The following is an 18,697-nucleotide window of genomic DNA, read 5'->3' on the forward strand; positions in this document are numbered from 1 at the left end:
GTAAGTACACCCCTATGTTAAATTCCCATAGAGGCAGGCAGATTTTTATTTTTAAAGGCCAGTTATTTCATGGATCCAGGATACTATGCATCCTGATAAAGTTCCCTTGGCCTTTGGAATTAAAATAGTTCCACATCATCACATACCGTTCACCATACCTAGAGATTGGCATGGTTTTATTTCAGTTAGCCTAATAGCTGGTGGGGCTATTTTAATTCCAAAGGCCAAGGGAACTTCAGGATCATAGTATCCTGGATCCATGAAATAACTGGCCTTTAAAAATAAAAACCTGCCTGCCTCTATGGGAATTTAACATAGGGGTGTACTTACTTATGTCCCCCTGTATTTTAAGAAGAACATTTATTTACGATACATTATTCATTCACAAAGAAAATTGGTGTCCTTAAAGGTTGGATTTTTCCTAATTTTTTTTAATTAAGGAAATAAGATCAATTTCCAAAAGATGATTTTTTTTTATTCCAGTTTTTAGTCAACTTTAGCATGGGTTTATAAATTTATGAGCACTACTGTATGCCATACCAAACTATCTCTGTACAATTCAGTAATATTCTCTGATGGTAACCAATCTTAAAACAATTCTCAAATATTACAAGAGAACAAGGTTCAAGCTAAAGTGTCAATAAAGCATGACTGTAGGCTGCTTCGGTTGCCTTTTTAATGGTTAATATTTTAGCCAAAATATTTTATTGGAAATAAATGTACTGATGAGGGTGTTTGTGGGATATTGCCACAATAGCCAGGTTAGAAGCTGAACTTGCTCCCACAACTCCCCCCAATAATGATATATTCTGTCAAAAATTACCAATTTTCAAAACATAAGCACACTTTGTATTAATGTAAAATTAATAAAACAAGTCAAATGTCATCTAAGAAAAAAGGCATTTAAAATGATTCTTAAACAGTTTATTAGAAAGATGTAGACAATAAAAAAAAATTCAACATTGGTCTCCCCTTACATTTTATTGACAGTGCAAATGTAATTTGGTCATTACACGTCACCATATCGTTCAACAAGCCCTCACCGAGAGGGGGATCATTCTAGAAGAACAAACGGAAATAACCCGGGGAATAGCAACAAACCACATGATGCTAAGGACCAACCAAGCTTCAAGCCACGTTATCAGTTGCAAAACATTTCACCTTACTTCTGCAGTTTAACATGAGTGTGCATGTTAGGAGGGTGTGGAGGAACTGTAAAGATACTAAATATGTGGAATCCATTCAGATTAACAAAGTAGGTTATAAACTGGGAAGATGCTGCAATGATTTCAGAATATTCCAATTTCATAAACATTAAAACAAGTAAAGGGAAACATGTAGGCTGGAAGGTTAAGCCACAGAAACAAAAGACTGGCTCCCTGGATATCCAATTCACGGGACATGGAAGGCTTTAGAGGAACCCAATCAGTAAATGCATCCAATTTGTATGATGTACATAGCTAGTGTCTTTTTAAAATCAAGAGAAACGACACCGGTTGACTTACTGAAAACCACAACATTGGGAATGGGTGGGCCTAATCATTTTAAACCACAATTTATTTGAAAACAAATTGTAAACCTGTTAACACGTATTGCTCAGTTTAGGACAACTAGACAGCTTTTCCAACAAATGATGTGTGCTTACTTGTAATATTTAACAGTAAAACAAGATACCCAAAAAGGTGCAGTACAGCAAATGGAAGTGGAGATAGCTGCTCTGTACAATACCATGCATATCAATCTTCAGTGTACTGATCAGTCAAGAGTTTTGAGCTGAGGCTATGGATTTAAATATGGCTACTGACTCATATGTACAGTTGTTGGTCACTGCCTTCAATTTCAAGATATACATTTGTTATGATTCCTCTTGCCCTATGTTCTTCCATTTTCTTTCCAGAGTCTTACAGTCTTCTATTCCAAATCTGGCATTTCTAAAGAGTAAAGTGGAACAGAAATAACATTAAACCTTACATCACAACAAACTTATCAAAAATGGAAGGGCTCATTTACATATGTAATTGGCTCATAAATACTTACTCTCATCATCGCTATCTGCAGACTCATCCTAGAAGATAAGGTTGAAAAATGTTACACACTATAACTGATTTAATTGTTCACAATAACATGACAGCCTTACCGACACTGATTAACATCTGATTGATGATCAGTTTTTTGTTTTGTTTTTTATTATTATTGCTGAATAGAAGATTAATGCTTAGAAATAAAAAAGGATTCTTACATCATCTGCACCGTCATCTGCACCGTCTAGATCAGGCAGGTCATCCTCCCCTCCCATGTTGTTCATCATCTGTAATATTTAACCAAAATTAAATATTAAGGAGTTAATTATTAAACAAAATGATGCTACTGCAAAAGACATCAATCTGGAAAATCTTTTGAATCTTTCTCAGTTTAAGTTTGGTTCATAAGTCAAACTGGCACACAGAATGATTAAATTACAGAGCTGTACTGTGAATTACATTTTTCTATAAATAAGTATAAGAACTGGCAAACACTAGATTGTAGAGATACGTCAATCTCACTTTTTCCTCTCCTATTACGGTATTTCTATTATTGGCCAATAGCAAGTACCAATTCAACACCACTGGCATTTCCCCCCTCTTTTTTTTCCTAATAATTATTTTAGGGGTATTGTATGCCTTCAACAGAGGGTGACCAGTGAAAAGAAGACAGAAGATGAGGGAGTAGAAAGGTGGGGAATGACATGCAACCATGTTTCAGGAACCAGGGATGCTGCCATTTATTTTTTTACCCTGAAATCTGTACTTAACTTTTATACCAATGGTGAATTATTAAGTTATATTAAAAAATACAAATATCACATTGAATTGAATTAGGACTTCTGCCCACATTCTTTAAAGCATACATTTTGGGCCTTGGCAAAATGCCATGTGTAGTTTCTTTAGGTGGGCGTGTTTGTGACTTTGACTGATGGTATTAAAAGCTGAGAAAACTATTTAGAAAACCCTTTTAATTCCTAAAATGTACCTCTTCAGAGCAAATTATGAATTACTTCCCCCATACTTATCAATGTTTATTGCTTACATCTGAGAATTGATCGAAGTTGCCCATCTCCTCATCCGAGTCATCCTCCCAGTCTTTCCAGTTGTTGAAGTCGACACTGAGCCAACTCAGCTGTGAACACACAAAACAGTGATTTCTCATTTAGGACATTCTAAAATTGTGCATACATTAACTGTATCGTACTGTTAACTGTATCATACTATTAACGGTTAGCATTTCAAATAAATGTAGGATACAAACTGTCCTTTACATTAAATGACCGTGTTTGTGTTTAACTGACCTTAGCCTTCTCTTTTGTTAACCTCGGCCATGGCTTCCCTGGCTGTGCTTTTCGTAAATAGCACAACACTGAGCGATCTGTGCGTTTATGTTTGGATTCCTGCGTTGAGGTGGAAAGAAAATAAATATGTAAGAAGTTTTAGTCTGCATTTTGTACAATGCAATTTGCAATACGGTTCGAAAGTAATATTAATCACTGCAACGATTCAGTGTAACTTACATTTTCGTCGATGGCTTCAAAAAGGTCTATTTCATTCTCATGTTTGACGTTGTCTGTTCCTCCAACACAACTGTGTGGAAAAAAATAAATGACACTTATTTTGGGGGAAATAAAATACAACCACGTTACTCACCAAAAATACAAAGCAGAACCAACAATACATTTAACAAGAAATTCATGTTTAAATACAACTTGAGGGCTTTACGGACAACCAACAAGAGACAAAAAAAAACATACCTGAAACCACACTTTGCTTTATCAAAATTGATTTTAAGGTCTTTGCTGTCTGCCACACAGAACTCTATAAAAACGGCATCCCTCCTATCGTACCACTTGGCAGTTGCTGGATGCCTGTAAAGAAACGGAGGTCATCAAAACATCAACATGTGTAAACAGTCTAAATAGTTCTGACAAATTGTGTAGCCAGTTGTAATTCACAAAACCCATTCAAAGTACAACTCTTGATACCTTCTGAGCTTTGAACAAAATGTTAGGATCCGGTTAAAAACAATGCCTAACCGGTCCTATTTGCATGGCAGTACAGCTTATCAGACCCACAACTTGCATAAAAAATACATAATACATGTCACCAGTGCTGGTGACAGGTGGGAGTTAGTCTTTAGGCATCAAAAAGCCTATGTATCAGGTTGCCACACAGCATCCAGTTACTGTGTGCTCCTGTATCAAAAACCCTCAAAAGTGAAACATCTGCACATGCTAAAACATGAAAAGCTAAATTAAGAAGATGTTTTTGGTGGGTTCGGCTCAGATTTCCCTTCATATGATGAATATTGTTGCATATTGTAATAGTTTTACCTTGTAGCTGCAAACATAAGCATGCTCAATTAATTAAAATCCTGGGTGAGACTAATATCCCAAGTTCACCATCAAATAATTATTGCTCAATTCAAGCTCAGTCTAATTATACAGGAGTAGTTACAAGAGAAGAACATGGAAGAATCCATTGTTTTTTACCCCACTGCACAAAAGATAAAAAAAAAAAAAAACGTATTAAATGATGTGTGGTTAATGAGAGACTTCCAGCACAGATACAGGTCAGTTGTACAACATTAATCAATAACGACTCAGTGACTTCTGTTTATTGATAAGTTAATATTTCTTTTCCGTGAACTACATGAGTGGTAGCAATTTCTTCTTCTGTATATTTAACGACACGGTATTTCTCCTGGCATTGAACTGAGCCAAATCCTCTTACACATTAGCGTGGACTAATCAAGGCAGTGCGTTATATATAAAATGTTGATTTAACGTTGCTCACTCCCTTCACAACTTCGCAATTAAATTGCAAACATGCAGATCGACATGCAGATCCTGCGTTTTCTTTATAATGCTGAAATCATGACTTCCAACACAGACCTGATGCTAATCTAGTGATAGCCTTCTAGACGAAGTCGTTCAATGAACACTATTAGCTTGGCTAGCCATGCTAACAACGCTGTTAGTTAAGCCATGCGGTGCGACTGCTCCATGCTATACATTAAGTATTAGTAGCAGTTTTTTTAAGCTAATGCGGGGACACCGGGTCTGCCACAATAACTGCGATGTAACATTGTGTTATTTACTAGATTCAAGCTAGGTAGCGAGTTGCCGTTAGCTTATAGTCCATTGAGGCAAGGCCAACCTCCCGCCTTTGAAAAAGCATGTTTCAATTGTAAAAAGCAAGGCTAACGTTAGCTAACTAGCAAAGCAGGTTGTGCTATCGCACTTTCCCTCCGTTGTACACTCATGCTACCTTCCACAACTTACATGTCTGGACGTGAAGTGAGCTTCTTTTTCGTAGGTAAAACAGTCTCTTGAAAAGAAAGGTGATGCCTGCAAAAATAAGGGATGCTGTCCACAAACAAGCAATGTAAACGCCTCTAGCCTGTGTACTCTACTCCGGATCTTCTTGCGGATCCCAGGATGAGAATGACAGTACTGACGCAGTTGGAGCGTACGTACCTACTAGACGTTTCTAGAGTTTTCAGCCACAGCTGCGGGTGATGTGGAGGAGGCACCGTATAATCGTGATGTGAAACACATTAATTTATTTGCTATGGTTTCCGTACCACCCAGTATGATCGCCTCAAATGACCTGAATCATGAGAGCAATTTACAGATGAAACTGGTAGTATTTCAGGTTAGAAGAAATACACATATTTACGACAGCTGTGCACGCAATCTTTGAAAAATAACAATAAAAAGGCTTTATAATATATTTTTTTTGTACAATCAATAGTGCATTTACCAGGGCGTGACAAAGAAACACCTAAACATATCTCAAATAATTACACAAAAGAATGGAAAATAGAAAAGAAAAGTTTAGATACGCCTTTGTGGATCCCCTGAAGAGAAGTTCGGCACAGCAGCACAAGGACATAATAAAATTCAGAAAGTATAAAATAAATAATAAGAGTTATATAAAACTAAAATAAGAATAGAAATAAAATAGAAACTATACTGGAAAAATTATAGACAGAATACAAAGGCAAGCAAGACGATGTTGGTCATATTTATTATCATTCATCTCCACATTAATCCGCCGAGTATTTTCTGGATTAATCATTTGGTTAATATAAAATGTAAGAAAAATAGTGAAAAACCAAACTGACATATTCAAATATCGTGTGTACCTAGGCTAGGTGAGATCTGAAATAAGGCTTCACTCAACAAAGTTTAGGTATTTATTCTTTGCGCAAAGAAGGTTCAGTTCATCATGAGAGTCTGAGAGAATGAACAGAGTAGAATCACTTGCTTATTAACCCTCTAAGAAGCTGACAGCAAGAGGGAGGGGGTGAATTAGCCTACTAACCCTTCTGACTATCAGTCCATCTGACCTCCAAATCTGGGACCGAAATGGGAGGTAGAGAAAACCCAGTCTCTGCACTTTAGATAAACAGAAGAACTTAAAGTTAGGCAATTAGAGTCCATAAAATCAAAAAAAAAAAAAAAAAGCAAGTCAATAGTAAGATATGTTAAAAGACAAATATGTGATTTTCCATTAGTTTTGTCCAACCAACAGTCCCAAAGAGATTAGATTTACCACCAAAACGTGGATTTTGGGATTACAGATTTTAACTGATAGCCAGTGTTACACACTTGTGGGAGTGGAGGTTAAAAAAAATGTAGGAGGCTCTCATAAACAGAAGGATACATTTTTTTAGCTCAATATAATAGGGACTAAAAATCAGGGTATCTTTGGCCCTGCTGCATCAATGGTGGAAATTTGACTCAATCTCTCTAACAGAGTGACTCAACATCAGAGGATTGTGAAACAAAATGGCTGTCCACACTTATCCCTTTCACAATTTGGAGTTAGTGCAGCCGCCCTCTTTCAACAGAATTAACTTTTGATGAGCTTGTTCACACAACGTAGGCTACTAAAAAACAAGGGCTACTTATACCCAGTGGTGGAGGAAGTATTCTGATCCTACTTAAAGTGCTCATATTATGCTCATTTTCAGGTTCATAATTGTATTTAGAGGTTATATCAGAATAGGTTTACATGGCTTAATTTTCAAAAAACACCATATTTCTGTTGTACTACACATTACTGCAGCTCCTCTTTTCACCCTGTGTGTTGAGTTCTTTGTTTTAGCTACAGAGTGAGGCATCACACTTCTGTTCCGTCTTTGTTAGGAGTCGCACATGTGCAGTAGCTAGGTAAGGACTACTAGCCAGTCAGAAGCAGAGTATGAGGGCGTGCCACGCTAGCAGCTAGGCGAGCATTATAACGTGTGTTACAAAGTGCCGCACATTTGTCACGGAAGTAAAGACTGGACTACAATAGAGCTGTTTGGAGCAGTTTGTGAACAGTGTTTTCTGTTGGAGATGGTAAGTCCCTTTGGGCTTTTTCACTTTGTAAACCTATAACATGCACAAACAAGATATATAACACAATAAAGGGAAAGGAAAAATCCAAAAAAGCATAATATGAGCACTTTAAAGTGGCTATGTGTAACTTTCAGTTGTGTTGATTATAGCTGCCACTTTGGACAAAAGTGGTAGTGTTTTTATCATACCTGCTGTCATAAAGGTCTTACGGTGCTTTATTACCCACTGTAGATTACTGAGTTAGTATTACCAGGAGGTCATATAGTCGCAATGAATATTTTGGTCAGACAGAAAATCATTCATTTACAATAAGAGAATATGTTACAGATGCATTGCTGCATTTCAAGTGTTGCATACGGTAACTTAGCCTACTTTGGAAGTATTGTGAGCTAAACCGGGTATCACTGTCACTGTGTCACGAGCTAAAGCATGAACAGATTGTTGTAGCAACTAATGTAATAATAACTTAGATTTATATAGCGCATTTCATGAAACCCAAGAATGCTTTACACAAGTACAGGGGGAAAAGGAAAAAGAAAATAGTAGGCCAACATAAACACAGACTAAAAAATAAAACATCTGCGCTAAATGGAAGGGGGACGTAATTCAATGTTGCCTACTGACGTACAACCACATTGCGCATTGTAAAGTTATTTTATGAATGAAATAGACATATTAAACCAGAGGGCCAATTCGGGGACATTTTTGAACTATTTCTAAATGTTTTGTGTGCAAAAAATAAATAATTTGTAAAGTAACTAAAGCTGTCAAACATAGTGGAGTTTAATGTACAATATTTCCCTCGAGATGTAGTGGAGTCCAAGTATAAAGTGGTGTGGAAATAAAATACTTCCTCATAAAACATTTGCAAAGCGTATTTTTAAAGCAGTTTAAACCCAGCACGTTTTACATCCATGTTTACCAGCTTGCAGTCTTCTTCCCTGCGTTTACTGGCACATTGCTGCATATCTTGGGGTGTTACAGCCACCTGTTGATCAGTGGAATAGTGCAGCACCTTGGTAGGACTATGAGTCACCCGCTTGATGGTATTTTAAGCCCCCAACGTCGACTTCAAGGAAGCGCTGCCACCGTCGACTTCAAGGCACCTAACCCTAAAGGCCTTTGTACAGTCGCCGTTCCCGACCTGTCGCGCGCCAATGTGACGTCAAAATGACGTAGATCTCGTTGGCGCGCCAGGATTTAAAGTGCGCACGACAAAGCGGAAACATAGACGAGTTCGAGGGCAACCGGATGCCAGGATTCTCAGAGTGATTGAAAGTCTCTCTTGTAAACTTACTGGGTTAAGATGAGTTCTTCTATGGTGAATCAAAGGCTTGATCCGACAAAGTAGGTCATCGAATCGTTGTGCAGACATTCTGAAGTGTTCAAAGTGCTTCTCTTCGCCATTGTTTACCTTTTTTTCCCCTTCTAGTCCGTCGGTAGCCTTTCCTCAGTTGCGCCACCTCTGTTCAGGAGAAGACTGCAACTAGTGTCGCAACCACCACGCACGAGTATAAATAGTTACGGCACTCTCATGGCGCCCGACCTGTCGCGCTTCCCGTTTCCACTTTGTCGTGCGTTACTGAAAAAAAATAGTGGCCGCGCCAGCGAGATCTATGTCATTTTGACGTCACATTGGTGCGCGACAGGTCGGGAACGGCGACTGTAAAGAGGGCTTAACCACAAACCTGTGGCTCCCATTCAAAACCTTTGACGTGGGACCTCTATATAAAAAAAAATATATATATATATATAAGCTCAAAGACCTCTCCTGAAACTCTATGGTTTCATATAAATACTTACTGAATCCAGGTCAATCTTTCCAAAATTGTACACAAAAAGATTATAGACAAGTCCAAAAAAAAACTTGTGTAGCAGTCCTTTTTCATACTCCTAACCATCTCAAGGCCTTTCAGATTTATTAATTTATTTAAAAGAGAAAATTGAGATGTGACCTGCTGTCTGTTACAGATACCTCATTCTTTTCTAAAAACTGATCAACTTTGGATGAAGACATGTCTATTCACTGACAAGTGTGTTCATGGTCAAGTTTAGCTCAAGGCAATGGAAATCATATTGATTAAGGTGTTAACAGGGTATCATGGTGAATCAGTGTTTAGCACCATCACAGGCTTAAATCTCAGCATTAGTCTGAATCTTGGGACTTTGTATGAGCTGGTGTTCTGTCCAATGGAAGGCTGGGATGGTGACCCCCTATAAAAAAGGAAATATGGAAGGTTCTCAATATTTCTAGTAATTTCAGTCTCCTGAAGGGACACCTGCCCTACCCCTCTGCCCCATTTCCCAATGAAGTGCAAAAACAGAGAATTCATTTTATCAAGCCACAACTTTATTTCCATCTTGGGTATAAATTGTATAAACGAGCTTAAATCAGCAACCTTTCTTCAACCCTTTATTGCCAGGGTCCCATTACATTGTCAACTCCTGCAAAAGGAACAAAAAAAGGTTTGTTAAGATATTTTTTAAGAGCTTTTTCCTACAATTTAAACAATTTCTCTCTTCTCAGGACAGAAATGTTGGCTTCAGTAAATTCAGAAGAACGAAAGTCACTGTATTATTCATCACTGAAGAGTTTTACATACACATGTATCTACAGAGATCTGAGCAAACCATTTAAAATGGCCCATTGAACAGACTCCAAACCATTTTACTACCATTTATAGTTTTCAGTTTCTGAAATCTTACCATAATAGCATTGACAATGTCGTTGTTGTTGTTTTTCAGGGCGCGTACAGCCTTCGCCCGCGACACGTTGGCTTGTGACATGACGAGTTCGATGTCCTTGACCTCAACTCCGGTCTCATCCACCTATTAAAAAAAGGGGGGTAGTGAATTTTTATCTCTCACACGTTAAAACTGCATATTTGCAAGTGTCCATCTTCACTTGATTAAAACTGCATCTTACCTCTTCTTCTTCGCTCTCCTCCTGTACTGTTGGCGTCTGTGTGTTTTCCTGGATGTTTGATACAGCTTCTCCCTGTACCTTGAATTTTTCTGCGGCAGCCAGCTGGGCTTGCTGGGAAAGATCTTCGATCTAGGAAACAAGAGTAAAATAAGATATTAATACATTATTGGGCAGAAAATTTTCAATTGAGAGTATTTTGTACCATTTTGATGATTCACGTTATCATTACTTGGATCTTTTAATCAGTAGCCTGCTGCCTTAAGGCCCAGACACACCGAGCCGATAATCGGCCGTCGGACAGTCTGGCGAGGTCAGTGACTGGAGTCTGCTCGGTGTGTTCCGTGCCGTTGTCCGTCCAAAGGGCCGTCATCCTTCATTTTGTCCGATTTGACATATATAAATCGGCGGGACGGGCACTGTCAGCAGTTGGACTCAAATGACCCATCTGATTGGTAGAGTGCTAACCCGGAAACGGGGAGCGGAATGAGTGTGACTAGAATCTCTCAAAATCTGACGAAAGTCTTTTAAACTGACCTTTGTTGATCTGAAATGAAGACAGATTCAGCAACTGCATGGCCTATTTCTCGCTTAAAATGTTTTCACAAACACGATCCGGTGAACTATTTTAGTACAATATGAGATCATATTCTGAACAAGCCGCCATGACAGTCTGTCTTTGAATTTCCGGAGAAACAAGACCCACGTCAGCTGCCGGTTTTCATTTTTGGGCGACAATACAGATTAGCGCCGCCTGCTGTTATGGAGACGTATTACATCTTGTTGCTTTGGTGTGTTCCGAGGCACTTTTTTGACCATTTTGGGGAGACTGATCAGCCCAACCCAACTGCCTTTTCTGCTGACTTTGGCTGTTGGCTCTGTGTGTCTGGGCCTTTATAACAAGTTAAGACTAGACAGGACAGTAAGACAAGTGTAATTACTATACTTGATGACTAGTATAGTTGTTTGCTACATACCTTAGCTTCACCGAAGACGATGTATGTGTCTGATGCAGGGCTCTTGTAGACGTCTGGTTTGGTAATGACAAACAAGATGTTCTTTGACTTGCGAATGGTGACCCTGGTGACCCCCGTTACCTGCCTGAGACCAAGCTTCGACATCGCCTGCATTAAACAAGTCATTTTACAAATGTGGCCAATTTTGACCTTCAAAAGGAAGCAAATTACCTTATAGTGTTATTACCATAACACTGTAAGAGCATTACCTTTCGTGCTTTCTTTTCACTGCGGCTCTGTTTGGCTTTGCTGACAGGTTCCTCGTCTATTTCGGCAGCTGCCGCAAGCTGCAAGACACAGAATATTCATCCATATGTCAACAATAAATGTAGGCTGAGGAATTTTAGACTTTTAGGTTTTCGTCATTGTGCAGACACTCTCTCTTCTCAGGACAGAAAGGCTGGCTTCAGTAGGCTCAGAAGAACGAAAGTCACTGTATAAATCATCACTGAAGAGTAAAAGACAAACCTCCCTTCAAAAAGGGTTTCGGTTCAAGTAGACGGTATTCAAGACCAGACTGAACTCTCACCTGAGCTTGCTGTGTCTGTGTCTGTGCAGAGTCCTGTTCCTCCAGCTCAGGGACTGAGTCATCGCTGTCTGACTCTGTACCGGATCCTACAGAACCAGAAATCAAGTTAGTCACAACATGCAAACTATTACATACATGTATGCTTGCAAGTCATTATGAAAATGTGTGGCATCAATCCTGGGGAATAAAAATAGGCAAGTAATAGAGATTCCAAATACAGTAGGTTTGTTGTGACCTGAGATGAACATACACCCACCAAACCTGTTGAAAACTTGCAGAGCTATTTAACTTCAAATCTTAACTGATGTGTACTCTAAATTATGTTGACAACGATACCCTCCTATCCAATGCCACATTGACTAGACCGCCACTAGACATCTTCACGGACTAAAAAAATCCCTATCATTTCACACATGAAACTGCACAACAATGCTGACCATATGCAAGAAAACGGTTTCCAAAAATAGGAGCGTTCATGTTAACTAGGTTGCATCTTTAAGAAAAGATAGTTTCAAATTAACGTATACCTCACAACCATGGCTTTTTAAGAGAACAACATATTTAAGCCTCTGAGCAGTTCCCAGTTGCAACGCAGTGAGAGTTGAAAAAACAGATTGCACAAAAGAAAGAAAGAAAATACCCTTGTCGTTCTTGATCACAGGCTCCACCTTGACTGGGGCTTTAGCAGGTGTGGGGACAGGTTTGGGTGTTGAGACGGATTCAGAAGGGGTTTTACCGATTACCTCAACCTCAGGTTTAACAGGGGCAGGTTTTGCAACTGCCTCAGCAAATGTGAGTTTAAAGGGAGCTGGGGCTGGTGCTGCCTTAAACAATTCAGCCTCAATGACTGGCTTAGCACCTAACACAGGGGCTGGCTTGGTAACCTCAGCGGTAGCTGGTTTAGGTTCTGCTACTGGCTTGGGAGCCTCCACAGGAGCAGGTTTTGCCACAGCAGCTGGCTTGGGAGCCTCCACAGGAGCAGGTTTTGCCACAGCAGCTGGCTTAGCAGCCTCCACAGGAGGAGGTTTTGCCACAGCAGCTGGCTTAGCAGCCTCCACAAGAGCAGGTTTTGCCACATCAGCTGGCTTAGCAGCCTCCACATGAGCAGGTTTTGCCACATCAGCTGGCTTAGCAGTCTCCACATGAGCAGGTTTTGCCACAGCAGCTGGCTCATGAGAAGGTTTGCTTTGGGGGGCCTTAACAGCCTCAATTTTGGCTGGGGCTGTTTTAGGAGCTTCAATGTGAGCTGGTTTAGCAGCCTCAACAGCTGCAGTTGAGGCTTCAGCAACAACTTTAGCACTTTCAACAGGTGCAGATTTAACCATCGCTGCTGCGACAACCTTAACAGGCTCAATATCCATCTTGGGCTTGGATGTTACCTTCACCTCTACAGTGGGTACAGGTTCTGGCATTTTAATTGGCTTCTCAGGTGGGATAAGTGGAGGGAGATCATCATCAGCAGCTGCAATAACCGGAGCAGCTTTTGATTGAGCGGTCTTAACTTCAACTGATGCAAGAGGGCTAGAGGTAAGAGCATTGGAAAACGAAACGGGAGCTGCCAAAGGAGGCACTGAGGTAACTTTAAAAGCAGCTGGTGCTGCAACAGGAGTTGAAGCAGCTGCTGGGGGTTTGTTTGGCTCAACTGGGGCAGATTTAGCTTCAACTACAGTTTGCTTAGGGCTAGCCTCTACCTGGTTTTCATTTGCTAGTGTGACCTTGCACTCCAAAGGAGCAGGAGCAGTCACAAATGCCTCTCCTTTCTTAGCTTTTCCTTGTTTGCCAGCCTTGACAACTTTCGGAGTGAAGCGGTTTGCCTGACCAGCGAGGCCAGGTGAGGTAGCTAAGGGAGATGGCACAGGTGAAAGGGGGGTAGTGGAAGAAGTAGATTTTGGTGAGGTGGGAGAAGAGGAAGAGGCAGACATGGAGGAACGTTTTCTTCTGCCAGGAACAGCCTTTGGGGCAGAGGAACCCTGCACATTCTTGGCATCTTTGCCTTTGGGCTTTGCAGGGCCAGAAGCTGCCTGAGGTTTCTGGGTGGAAGCTGGGGCAGGAGGTGTAGCTGAATAGAAAAATCACTTTTAAATCTTTTGACAGGAGAAGGCGAAGTCTTACTCATGCGGATTAAATTATGACCAAACCAAGACTCAATCTCCTTGCTTAGGGTTAGGAAGAAGACACACCTGCCTAGCTTTAGTTTGATGCAAAACACTCAAAATGCAGACCATACTACTTACTTCCACACAGAAAACCACATTCTAAATTTAGTGAGAATGCACTTAGGACAAAAAGGGAAAATCATATTTGCAATGCACATCACGAAATACCGCCCTTGCACATTAGCTAGTGCATAAATGCACCAGCTATCACTGAACTGGTGCTTCAAGGTAGAACTGACCTGACACCTGGCTGAGAAAAATAAACTTCCTGTACAATTAAACTCAAGTACAATTAGGCATTTCCTCTGAAATATGTCTAAATCAATATAAGAATGGATACAAATATCCACTCATGTTACCACCTGCGAATACATATGCCCAACCCAGTTAAAAAAAGGTGCATTCAAATGATCGCGACAAAGTGGGGAGAGGGGTGCGCCTGCTTTTCAGGATAAACCAACCTGACAGGTGGCGAGTTGAAAGAGGTGGGCCTCCACATTTGGAGGACTCCTTTGACTGAATGGCCTTGGAGAGAAGTCTAACAGCTTTCTTGTCAAGTTCTTCATTTTGAGTACCCACGGCGACATTATCACCAGGCAATACTTCGTCTTGAGCTGCGACCAGGCAAAGATTCTTTAAGTTTTCTACCTCAGTCTTTGGGGCATTAGTGGCCTTCACATCTTCACAGTTTGCAACGACGTCTTCGTCAGCAGATGGTTTCGGATCATTGGGAATTTCTTCTAGCACTGCACTGGGCTTGCCTCCAGAGGCCTCCACTTCAACAGAAATCTGCTCAACCTCTTGGCTGTCTGATTCCTCAGCAGCAACAGACTCCTGACTTTGTACCTTCACAGACGAAACGGCTTCTTCATGAGTGGGTGGTCCTTCTGAGGAAACAATGGGAGTCTCACCAGAAGGCACTGACTCTAGAGGAACTGGCGTGTCAACTGAAGCACCGGCTGGGTCAGCAGTTGCCTCTTGCTCTGAGACAGATGTTGCCGCCAACCCAGTCTCTTTAGTTTGCATGGTCATTTGACCAGCAGCTACACCATTTGCTTGATCACCAGTAGTCTGAATGCTAGCTTCTTCAGGGGAGACTATCTCTTGAGCTGGAACAGAGGTTTCTGGAGGATTCTCCAGTGGGATTGCCTTGCTCGCAGGAATGGCCATCTCAGGAACAGCCACCTCAGTAGGAGCAGAAGAATTCACTACTCCTACAGCTGATTAAGGAAGATTAAGCAACAAGAGTAACAGGGGGAAGGGCAATCACAGTAGTAGTTTGGCGAGCAATTCTACTTCAACGCAAATTTTAAGAGCTTCATGACTACACCGTGAAGTGGAAAAGAAAACGTGCTCCACACGTGAACAGAAAATACGAGTGTGAGAAGTTTAATGTCGCTTGGCTTGCGTTTTACCAAAGTAAAAGAAGGGAAAGTGTTTGGTGCATTACGTAAAAGAAAGAAATAACCCCATGTCTCAAACTTCATGCAGTGTCCATATGTGAAATAAACACTAGAGGATCTATGCACAGCTATGTATGAAAATAAGAAATCTATCGACTAACTAAAACCTTGAATTAGACAGTACAGTATGTGTATATTATATTATTATACTGCTTTGTGGTGAAATCTATGGATTCACATTGCAATCCATTTCAAAAGACCTTTTTTTCAAAATGAGAGCATTTGTCAGCATTAATAGAGTAGTGTGAGAAAATGCCAACACAAACTCAATCCCTATGAAATAATGACCCAACACTTGCCCTTATTTCGAGTAGTGTTGGTACGGACTCATCTGCGGTTGATGCTGCATTAGTATTTGCCCCTACCTTTGTCATCAAGGAAAGGCATTCATTGAAATGAGACATCTTTCCTTCTCAGATGTCATCTGAACTGCTCTGGGGGGTTTTTTTTGGCCATGGAGTTCGTTTATGGATAATGTGATGTTAAGTCCAAAATAAGTGCAAACAAGTTCCACTGCTGCAACTAATCTGTTGGTATAAAAGTCCCTGCCCCAACCCTGAGCAAGCACATCACCCACATACAGACCTATTTCTGGAGGAAAACACTTGTTTACATAGACTGGTGAAAAGTGACAAAAAAGTATAAAAACCTGTGTAGTACACAATTGGAGAATTATGCTGAATAGTAGTTATGAGCCACTGTTTAATACAAATTAAATGTTTATGCAACACCCGCTCTGACAAATGCAACACATCCAGGATATGACAATCCGTGCTTCAGAGAAATCCATTTTTCACTTTATTAACCAGATATCGTCTCATTTTGGGTCAAAAGAGCCCCATGTACAACATGCTAACTGATCAAAAGATGTACATTTTCATTAAACTATATTTACATGCCAGTATAACCAAACTTGAGAAAAGTACTTACAAGCATTATTACCCTAAAAACATAGCTTGCGTTTAAATTAAATCCCTAAAAAAGGTAATAATTATCCTACAATAAGATGTTACCGTCAGGCTAAAATAAACATGCAACACAATGATCTGTGCCAGACAACAAATCTACATAAAGTGGGTTTTCAAGGCATTTAGTGTGCACAGGGAAAACCACTCAACACCATGCATCGTGGGCTAAATCCAGTTGTCAGTGCAAGTCATCGCACATACCATTGTGAGTTTGTGTAAATAAAAAGAGGGGGGTCCTGGATTACTCTTTTCAAATCAAGGCACGCAACACCACCACTGCAGATCCTGCAGTGGGTAAACTATGGTGACAAACGTCCCAACACAAGGCTGGGGACAGTCAAAACAACCATCACCTGTTACATCAACTCAATGTCCAGCCAGCTGAGACAACTCCCTGAGCCAAATAATTGTCCAATCATCAATATTGTCCCTTACTTAAAAATTCCCTTCCATAGATAGATATAGATGGATAGATACTTCATTCATCCCGAAGGAAATTTGCTTAACAATTCACCCATTCTTTGAGTTCCAGCAAGGAAAATATTTTTACATTCCTTGAGTTCCAGGACCCCATTGTTTAATATGCATTATTGCATGCACATTTATGTAAGGTAAAATATACGAACCGGTCTCCACTTGAGGCTGCTGCATCTCCTGCTCTGTGACTGGGACAGTTTCTGTAGCTTCACCAGGCATGGTTGCTGCTGAGGAAAAGGCAGTTTATTAGCTTAAGCTAAGTCTTAAAAACTAACGTTACTGGCTAGTGGTGTAAAACTAATTTAGGCAAGACGTGGGACACTTAATGGATCACTGACGTTAGCAGGGACTAGTTAGCCGATTCAGACACTGACTTGCAGTTGTTAACGTTATAGCTAACGTAAGTTGAACAGGTGACGGAGCCCATGCTTTAGCCTAGTCTTTAACGTTACTCTCTTGTGAAGAAACATTTAACTAACTGCGTCTGACAGCCTCAACAGAGGAAAGCTAACGACAAGAGTCACACCATCGCTTTTTACTCAAATTTAAAGTTGTCACACAGATCAACCTAACACCACTTGTCAGCTCACTGCGGCCCTGACAGGCTGCTAGTAAACTGGAAGTCATGTTCCCCCATTTTGAGCAGGTAATCGGTGGTACAACGGCACATATATCACTGAAGAGAGGGACAAAAAAGAACCAATATCTGTACCAGCTTGATGACACTACTTTACTTTAAGGCATGAAACGTTTAATACAGACGGTAATAAGTGAAAAACGGCTGGATGATGTTGGATTTTCAACGGAGACACTCACCGACTCGGGACGTTATATCCAAGATGGCTGTGAGAGAGAAATTCTGACCTCAGTTTCACGGTAATATCCTGTTCAGAGCGGTCTTCTTCTTCCGGGTTGTTTAAAGGCACAATGAGTGATATGTTTACCATATAAATTATACTCAGATCCACATACAGCACATAATAAAGGAGTTTAACTTCTAGAGAAAAACGCATTTTACTAAACCAAAATTACGTTACAATTTTAAATATTTGTAACGTAACTTTTGTATTTTCATTTTATGCTTGTATAACTGTTAGGTTACTAGAAAAAGCTGTATTTTACTCAAGAACAATGTTTAAGGAAAAATTGTGAGTATTTGTAATTGTATTTTTTTAGTTGTATGCCACCTTATACTTCTACAAATGTCTGTTAAAATAACTGTCACCTGTTAAAAAAAAACTTAATTTTACTCAAGTACAATTTTGATTATTTGTACTTGCCTATTTTAATTTTATGCTACTTTATACTTCTACTTTTACAAATGTCAGTCAAAATAAATAATAAAACATCCAAACCAGCTGAGCCAACTCAACAAATGTCTGGCCATAGATTGCTAATTGTGAATATATAAATGTTACTCTTATTATTACTCCATTACATATTAAAGGGAAATATTATTTACTCCACTACATTTATCTGACAGCTATATTTTACTGATACAGATAAAGACTTTACATACATATATGATCAGCATATTAAATATGATAAATTGTAAAATGTTCATGTTTAAATTCAATATTAAAATCTAAAAAAGAAATGAATTATTAAATCAAAGTTTACAAAGTAGTTAAAATTATCTCAACACAACTACCACAGTAAAATATTGCTTATACATGAATTCATCTGTAATAATCTAATTATATATATATGGTTGTTTAATTATGATGTGTAACAACAGTTCCCTCTGGTGAGTAATGGAATAAGAGTGTTGGTATACAATTTCTCAT

At 39.7% G+C, this 18,697-nt stretch overlaps 2 protein-coding genes and 2 non-coding genes across 8 annotated transcripts; all 4 read right to left on the bottom strand.

Annotated features, from left to right (window-relative positions):
* Positions 1-909: 909 nt before the first annotated feature.
* On the bottom strand, positions 910-5,488 carry ptges3b (prostaglandin E synthase 3b (cytosolic)). Its single transcript, XM_078255436.1, has 8 exons — positions 5,312-5,488; positions 3,782-3,895; positions 3,545-3,614; positions 3,326-3,424; positions 3,067-3,156; positions 2,240-2,308; positions 2,038-2,065; positions 910-1,931 (listed from the first exon to the last, which is right to left on the bottom strand). Coding segments are annotated over exons 1-8 (492 nt in total). The 5' UTR covers positions 5,314-5,488; the 3' UTR covers positions 910-1,911.
* Positions 5,489-9,706: 4,218 nt separating this feature from the next.
* On the bottom strand, positions 9,707-17,813 carry naca (nascent polypeptide associated complex subunit alpha). 5 transcript variants are annotated; one of them, XM_078255439.1, is made up of 9 exons: positions 17,727-17,813; positions 17,060-17,134; positions 14,464-15,222; positions 11,847-11,932; positions 11,527-11,604; positions 11,279-11,425; positions 10,305-10,433; positions 10,085-10,207; positions 9,707-9,823 (listed from the first exon to the last, which is right to left on the bottom strand). In XM_078255439.1, the coding sequence occupies exons 2-9, from the start codon at positions 17,127-17,129 to the stop codon at positions 9,809-9,811; spliced, it is 1,407 nt and encodes a 468-aa protein (XP_078111565.1). In that variant the 5' UTR covers positions 17,130-17,134; positions 17,727-17,813; the 3' UTR covers positions 9,707-9,808. The 5 variants fall into 5 exon arrangements, with proteins under 5 accessions (XP_078111565.1, XP_078111566.1, XP_078111567.1 ...); XM_078255440.1 differs by lacking the exon at positions 14,464-15,222; XM_078255441.1 differs by lacking the exon at positions 14,464-15,222 and having other exon boundaries at positions 17,060-17,137.
* LOC144521422 (small nucleolar RNA SNORD59) lies at positions 9,897-9,970 on the bottom strand. The gene has a single exon (XR_013502321.1). It is a non-coding gene; the product is annotated as a small nucleolar RNA SNORD59 (small nucleolar RNA).
* LOC144521423 (small nucleolar RNA SNORD59) lies at positions 11,699-11,772 on the bottom strand. Its single transcript, XR_013502322.1, has one exon. It is a non-coding gene; the product is annotated as a small nucleolar RNA SNORD59 (small nucleolar RNA).
* Positions 17,814-18,697: the final 884 nt, after the last annotated feature.

Source organism: Sander vitreus, chromosome 7 (assembly GCF_031162955.1).
Source record: "Sander vitreus isolate 19-12246 chromosome 7, sanVit1, whole genome shotgun sequence".
Lineage (NCBI taxonomy): Eukaryota > Metazoa > Chordata > Actinopteri > Perciformes > Percidae > Sander > Sander vitreus.

Bases quoted from the DNA above. Each gene is read 5' to 3' on its own strand.
- ptges3b (XM_078255436.1), bottom strand. The intron at 3,157-3,325 runs GTCAGTTAAACA...GTGTGTTCACAG, and splicing joins TAACAAAAGAGAAGGCTAAG to CTGAGTTGGCTCAGTGTCGA. The intron at 2,309-3,066 runs GTAAGCAATAAA...TAAATATTACAG, and splicing joins ACTTCGATCAATTCTCAGAT to ATGATGAACAACATGGGAGG.
- naca (XM_078255437.1), bottom strand. From the start codon at position 17,129: ATGCCTGGTGAAGCTACAGAAACTGTCCCAGTCACAGAGCAGGAGATG. The intron at 15,223-17,059 runs GTTCGTATATTT...TTCCTTAATCAG, and splicing joins GCAGCCTCAAGTGGAGACCG to CTGTAGGAGTAGTGAATTCT. The intron at 13,906-14,463 runs GTTGGTTTATCC...TTTTCTATTCAG, and splicing joins TTCAACTCGCCACCTGTCAG to CTACACCTCCTGCCCCAGCT.